The 7,487-nt window shown below is 31.8% G+C and overlaps 2 protein-coding genes across 2 annotated transcripts; one reads left to right on the forward strand and one right to left on the reverse strand.

The window, feature by feature from the left end:
• Positions 1 to 1,706: 1,706 nt before the first annotated feature.
• On the reverse strand, positions 1,707 to 2,950 carry LOC135142037 (zinc finger protein 892-like). Its single transcript, XM_064073684.1, has 2 exons — positions 2,825 to 2,950; positions 1,707 to 2,771 (listed from the first exon to the last, which is right to left on the reverse strand). The coding sequence occupies exons 1-2, from the start codon at positions 2,832 to 2,834 to the stop codon at positions 1,894 to 1,896; spliced, it is 888 nt and encodes a 295-aa protein (XP_063929754.1). The 5' UTR covers positions 2,835 to 2,950; the 3' UTR covers positions 1,707 to 1,893.
• Positions 2,951 to 3,507: 557 nt separating this feature from the next.
• On the forward strand, positions 3,508 to 5,002 carry LOC135142327 (uncharacterized). Its single transcript, XM_064074014.1, has 2 exons — positions 3,508 to 3,635; positions 3,690 to 5,002. The coding sequence occupies exons 1-2, from the start codon at positions 3,598 to 3,600 to the stop codon at positions 4,963 to 4,965; spliced, it is 1,314 nt and encodes a 437-aa protein (XP_063930084.1). The 5' UTR covers positions 3,508 to 3,597; the 3' UTR covers positions 4,966 to 5,002.
• The last annotated feature ends 2,485 nt before the right edge of the window (positions 5,003 to 7,487 follow it).

A 7,487-nucleotide genomic window follows, 5' to 3' on the forward strand; every position in this document is an offset into this window, starting at 1 on the left:
TTTACCTGAGTTAACTGTTGCTCCAAAATGTTTTACTTTTAAGCTTATAATTACCTCGATGACTCACATTTTACGTTTACTACAGAGTGTATTATAGCGCTTCACTAACACTTTTAAAAGTTTAAATATGAAAATGAACGAAATTTGAGTACACACGTTTTATCAAAATTAACTTTTTTTAAATAATAACCAGGTTTTTTTAAATTGTAGGGTACCGCTGCGCTAGTCCTGCATGTACAGAACGAGTAAATAATTTTTATTTTGCTTAAAATTGTTCTTTATTCAAAAGATCACACCCATCTGTTATGTATTTAGAACATAAAAGCATTGACTACTGAATGCTGACTGAGAATTTGAAGTCAGTCCTGGAAAAATTGAAAAAATAGAATTTTAAAAATATCTGCCGTAATAAATAAATTCTCAACAGTAAACCTACACTTCTTACTGACAGTAAAACTATCTCAGTGAAACTCAATTTCTGAAAATTAGCGTACTTGACGTACGATCTTTTACAAACACCCTTCATGAGAGTGATTCAGAAAGCAGATTCTAATGACTTTTTTTAAGACTTCATATAGAAACAAAAAAAATTGTTCGTATCACAAACTATTTCTCTATACAGTCATCAACATCTTTATTACCTACCTTGTTAACTGTCAGTAAAATAAAAGTTTTTATGGACCATATATAGACACAATAAAATTAAGGAAAATAATTGCAAAGTAAAAAGTGTGTTTACAGAAGTTTTAGATCTACTGCAAGCGCCAAGACATTGATCCTATTTTATCCCTTTTAACTTTTATTAAATATATCCGTTTTATCATCCAGTATAAAACAACGTAGTCCAATTTTTACGCAGGAAATGTTACTTTTCGAACTTTCACTATACTTAAAAAACTTAAATGGTGATTCCCACAGAATTGTATTTCCATAGCAGTCAAAAAACCACCCTGACGATAATTTCGATTTTTAGAGATATTTTTTATGGTAGCAAATTTTTTTATTTCCTAACACCAAATTGCTTAACCGACAAATTTAAAAAACTGTAAAGATACTTACCCAAAACTTTTTTCCTTTGAAGCACAACAAACCACACACATTTTAGAACGTATTTTGGTACCAGGGGAGGGGAGCGAATATGTACAATTTAATAATTTAATACGAAGCATATGTCACGTCAACTGTTTATCTGTTAATATATTGATTTTGTTGACATACCTTGTGTACGCACTTCTGAAATGTAAAAACAGTACTTAAGCCATAACAGTGCCTCCTCTCAAGCCATATCTTTGAATACAATCCATTTATAATTTTTCAGTGTAACGTTAACAACTCTGGTAGGGCTCAGAAAATACATTTTTTTAATGTTCTGTAATCCCTCCAGCAGTATTAGATTTTGGAAGAACTCTATTGTATAAGTTGTAAAATTGAATGGTCTAAACTCAAAGACCCATATGTATGAGCAAAGTTAGAAAATTGTAAACGAGCGTATTATGCTGCACATTTAAACTGAATTTTACTTAACAATATTGAAAAATTTTAGTCATGTCTCCTAGAAGTAAAACTTCTGGTATTACGTGAAATATTGGCAAACACACTCAGGCGACCGTCATCGCAATAAACTGTCTGATACAACGCAGAAACATCCACTATTTAAGCCGTGAACTTTTCAAGATCGCTATAAACACATCTTTACAAATTCAACACATTTTATATTGCTGTAAGTTGAAAACATAAATCAATTTTTATAAAACTGCCTAGAAACATGAGTTACTAAAAAAGTAATGAAGGGCATTACAACTAAACAATGAGTTTCTTATAACTAAAACTTAACCAAGAGTCTAGTAATAAATTAAATTCCTATAAGAAACATAAATTTAAAGAATGAAAAAATTATTTCTTATCTTTAATAATATGCCTCTTCTCATGAGCTTTCATATGATCGGATCGTCGAAACTTCTTCTTACAAACGTGACAAGAGTACTTCATCTCATTTGTATGAGTATGCAGGTGTTTAACAAACGCAGAGCGAAAACTAGTTTTTAAAGGTTTATGACAAATAGGACATTCGGACCTGTTTTTAACTGAGTAAAACTTTTTGACTTCACTTAATGCCATCACAACTTTTGGATATGAGTGGCATTTTCTGGAGTGTCTGAGCAATTCTAGAGGTGATCCGAACTCCTTTGTACACTCTCGGCAAGTTGTTTCATTTGACTCATCTGAATCCTCTTTGATTGATTCACTGCTACTTGAATCGCCTTCAGATTTTGGCTTTTCCTCATCTTCCTTTTTCGGTTGCTTGATTAAAGTCACTGCATTACTTTGCAGACGCTTAGCAAGTGCATTGAAATCTTCAATTGCCTCATTCTTTTCTTTCAAAACCAATGAATTACTCACAGTGAACTCGTCCGAATCGTGCGCCCCATTTCGTCGAATTGTTATTTTAATTGGAGGTGAATTCGATTTTAGAATCTCGCTCACATCCATCTGTTCACTCAATACAATGTTCTGCTGAATATCAATCTTATTTGCGGCTTTTTTAGGAATGTTTCTTTCATCGACAGACAAAATGTAGTCTTTCGCAGGGCATTTCTTTATGTGAAAAGTACGTGATTTTTTTATTGGGAAGACTTTGTTGCAGTATTGACATGGGTAAAAAATGCGACCATCGCTGGTTACGATTTGATCCTTAATACCATTTCTTGTAACTTGGGCGTTGTTTCCGTTTAAGTCTGGCGATTTTTTTGTATTTGTTTTGGAGGATTTTTCTGAAAATAAACATAACCTCAAAAATTGATCGAGGGGAGGAGTGATTACCCACCTTTTTGCATTGTTGCGAAAATAAAGTTACAAACTTAATGTAAAACGGGATAAAATAATAAAATAACAAAAAAAATAATATCAAAAGTAAATAAAACACAAACAAACGGACATTTCGCAGTCAAAATAAAAATGACATAACGGTTAAAACGAAAATCCCTACATCGGATTCAGATCAGCTATTTTAAAATGGAGCGGTAAGCCACGAGCACAAGGTAATTTTCACAAAACGAGTGTAATAAAAATGCTTTAAATCTTTCATTATTTGTAAGCAATATAAATCTGCTAAGTATTTTCAAGAAATGTCAAAATGAATTAATTAATTATGCATATTATATGTATTTGTTCTCAGGTTTTCCTTCTTTTTTGCTTGGTGACTATTAAAATTTTTTCTCAAAAATGTCATTAACTCCACATATTTGTTCATATAACACGTATATCAACGATTAGAACCGTACATTTATGAGAGTTTAATCTGCTTCGTAAAAAATTCTGTCAGTTATGCAACCAAATTAACGCGTCAGTACAACAACAGTCTATTTATCGATTTGTTTTTCCAATGACTGACGTGGAAAATTTACTAATTGTCAAAATGTAAAAAATAATTCGACTCTTAAAATTATTTTTGTTAAATATCAAACTGATAACAATATTCAAAATTTGACAAAGTGGATCATTATTCACTCTAGGTTGGCAATCGCGCAAGCGCGCTGAATTCAAACTTCCCAGTTGCTTAGCTACAATTTGAATGAACACAAAGACTTCAGCGTCAGAATGAGCAAAAGAACATTTTCACGACGAAGCTGCTTCTGGTAAAACATTAAAATGAGTAAATTATTATTTTGTTTTGTATTTGTTTCTTTTAGCAATAGTTGGCGATTTCGAAATGACTCTTCAAACATGGCGGCAGTTTTAAAACCGATACATTTCGAACCGGCTGACTGCGTTTGTTATTGTCACGAAAAGAAGATTCCTCCTCGACTCTTCTCAAAACCAAAGGAGTGTGTTTTTATAGATGACCTAGATGAACCTATGGTTCGTTTCGAAAAGCCATTCTCCTCCAAAGTCGGCTCGGGCGCTTTTAAAATTCCACAATTTTGGAAAAGTAACAAAAGTTTTAAATCCAGTTCGAAATCCGGAAAGTATTTTAGTGAAAGTGATGATCTAAGAACTGATACTGATAAATCCAAGCAAAATAAAACTTCGTTTAGTTCAGGACTGAGGGATCTCAGAACTGATAAATCAAAATTAAATAAAACTTTGCCTAGTTCAAGACTGGACCTTTTTGAAAATGAAAATTTCGCACCTCAAAAATCTGACGATTTTTCGTTAGCTAACAGCAAAGAGAAAGGTTCTACTTACTTTGATGAAAAACAAAAAACAGAATCCGCAATAGAAAATATTGGTGCATTATCTCCCAGTTCTTCGTTAGCAAGTCCACCGAGAACAGAAAGTGAACAAAGAGAAGGTGATAAAAATGGATCTAAAACGACTCAGTCTTTTAAAGACAAATCGACTAAAAGCACAAATAGAAACAGTTTTCAAGAGAAAAGTAAAAAATCAGAAACGATACTAGAAGAGGAAGATGGAGAATACCAAATAATTGAAGACGTTAAAGAGAGTAAACACGAATTCGACCAACCAACGCCGTCAGATTTCTCCGAGGGAGATCAAACACTTTCACCAAGTAATGTAGCAACTGTTGGTCAAGTTTCCACTAAATCTGATCTCCAAAAACTTAGTGATTTCCGCAAAGACCATTTTTTTGAAACGCATTCCACAGAAGATTTAATAAAACCCATACCTGAACATGTGTGTATACATAGATTTGGTCTAGATGACAGGTTTTTACCAAAACCTCTGTATGCTGATATATATGGTGCTAGTCGTTGTATAATCTGTGATAAGCCCATGGACAGTCCACCACTTAATAAAACTGATGAGCGAATTTTGAGGAAGAAGAATATTTTACCTAAATTTTATAAATACGGGTTGGCACCTAAAAGGATTTACATGGGGAATGATGACAAGGTGAAGATTGAGATGCAGTTGGACTGTAAAGATGAAGAGTTCGTGGTGAAGACACAAAAACCAAATTATTGTGATACATATGCGTTGAGGTATCAAAAAGGAGTTATGTAGATTAGAGATGTAATTTTTGTAATAATCTAATATACGTAAGAGAGATATGTGTATTAAATCTTTTATCATGTTCATATTTAATGTCTTTTAATAGCACGTTGAGCTAATGTAACACCAACGTCACAATCCATCTTGTCATTTTATAGCACTAATGAATGGTCAGTGATCAAAGCCATGTGTAAGCAATATCATGTAGGATTCTGATGTAAAAAAAAGCAGGTTTTATCAGAAAAGTTTAGTTTGTCGTTCTTCTCGTCTCCCTCATCGGATAGTAAAAGAAATAAGTGTTGTATTGAACTCCTACTGTACCTAATACTCCTAACTGATTTCTTGCTATATAACGTATTAAACTTTATTTCAAAATCTTTTTAACTTTTTTTACAAATTAATTATGACATTACAACTACTGTTTTCCTACTTTGTATTTATGCACGCATTCCGCCATATTATTTTCACAATACAACAGAAGTCCTCAATTTCCTCAGGGATTTACAATCTTTTGCTACATTCAGCAAATTTGACTGGTTTTTACTTTTAAATCATGGTAATGAGTAATGACAAAAAACAAAAGGAACGGAAATAGAGGACTAGAAAGGGCATCACGAGAACTCAAAGTAATACCTAAACTCTATTCACATTCAACAGATCCAACAGCTGCTTAGTTTATCTACAAAATACATTGCAACATTAAAGAACTTTTTTATGAGAACTTAATGAGTAGAAAACTTGCTAGATAAAACACTATTTATGGCTTTGCTAACATGAATCAAATAGTATCTTTACATACCATATATTACGAATTTTTTAAAAACATTAGACAATCATTACCATCAAGGCTTGTTAGCAATAAATTATTGATTCTAAAATCACTAATGATGGCCTCTGATGTTGACTACTGATTTCACTACATACTATATTTTATCGATATATTTGTTGGATATCTTATCATAATTTTGGATACCGTTGGTTTAACAAAGTTTGAAGACGAAAACAAAACGAGAATAGAATATTTGAAATACCAAGAAAATAGGAATACCAAGGAAATAGAAATTCGAAATATAAATTATTATTTGCTTTGTCAACTTCTCATAATATGAAAATTTTGAGGACGATGTCTACGGATATTAAGGTTTTTCACCTAAAGTTCTTAAGTTGTTTATATTAGTAAGTAAGGAAACAGTAACATCTAAAAAATAGATTCCTTGATTAATTAAAGAAGCAATTAGATTTATTGATTAAATCAAAAACTGATCATCTAACTGTCCCAAAATTCTGGAAACACTGTTGTTCGTGTTACAATGTATCAAAAGTGATTCCGTCTAGAATACCGTCCCAAAAAAAATATTAAGAAAAGATCATACTGAAAAATGCACAAAGTATTTTACCTATGTTTAAAAAATCCAACAACGTCGCAATTTCTCGCCGTAAAAAAGCGGCAACATGAATACGAATTTTTAGTAGAACACAAAAACAAAATTAGGTTACGTTTCTTGTTTTGTGACATTTGACAACGTGGTACCTACTGGCTTTCTTACTTAAAAATCTGTAGTTAGAAGACTTTCATTAACCAGACTAGATTAATCTTATACAAATGACTTCTTTTTCTATATTTCATGCGACATTTTTTCAAAACCAAAACATGCAACTAGATTTCCGCAGAACTCGAACTGCAAACTTTAATCTTTAAACTGGTGGAATAATTTATTTTTACCTACGACAATTTTTTTAATGAAAACTACTAGTCTAAATTCAATATTTTCTGTAATTTTTGCAAATAAGAAACGAAATATGTAAACCATAAGCAAATTACTCCAATCAAAGAAATAGGTACAAATTTAGTGCATAATTAAGAATTGGAACATACGGTACCTATACCAGACGATAATTTTCAGTAAATTAGATAATACGTACCGTTTTCAGACATACCACATACTTTTCATTATAAATATAACAAAACCTGCATACATGTTATTTGAAATTTTAACGTGACATTAATTAAGCAATTTTTTTATCGGAATTATTTAAGTACATCAATATAAACATATGATGGTACGTCGCTGCGTTTAAAATCCGCCTAAAATCAGAATTATGATGTTTAAGGTGATAGTAAAACCGTTGTTTGAAATATGAGTGAGATAACCAATGAAGATATTCACAACAGAATATCTTGTGTGCGATAAATCAAACTTAATTTGTTATCGTTTGGTAACTGCGAATCAAAACAGTAATAATCATATATCAATATGTGTTTTATTTACACCATCTTTATGCCTTCGTTTACCCAAAGATAAACTCAAAATCACCACGAATCTTTGACTCAGACTCCCATAAAACCACGTTACATCCGATTTTACCGAAAATAAAATCAGAAAAAATAGACACACGCCCAAATCGACCAAACATCTTTCGGCTTTAATGTTAAAATTTTACAACTTTCCGCCACTTTGGTTTTATTGGATGGCAACTATTTAGTTTCCTGTTACCAAGAATAACCCGACGCTATATTTCAAACAAAAATTTCG

This window comes from Zophobas morio, unplaced genomic scaffold (genome assembly GCF_036711695.1).
Source record: "Zophobas morio isolate AGI-343-1 ecotype UQ-CSIRO unplaced genomic scaffold, CSIRO_AGI_Zmor_V1 ptg000046l, whole genome shotgun sequence".
In the NCBI taxonomy this organism is placed as follows: Eukaryota; Metazoa; Arthropoda; class Insecta; order Coleoptera; family Tenebrionidae; genus Zophobas; species Zophobas morio.

Coding starts and splice junctions, on each gene's coding strand:
- LOC135142327 (XM_064074014.1), top strand. CDS start 3,598: ATGAGCAAAAGAACATTTTCACGACGAAGCTGCTTCTG. Junction 3,636..3,689: donor TCACGACGAAGCTGCTTCTG/GTAAAACATTAA, acceptor TGTTTCTTTTAG/CAATAGTTGGCGATTTCGAA.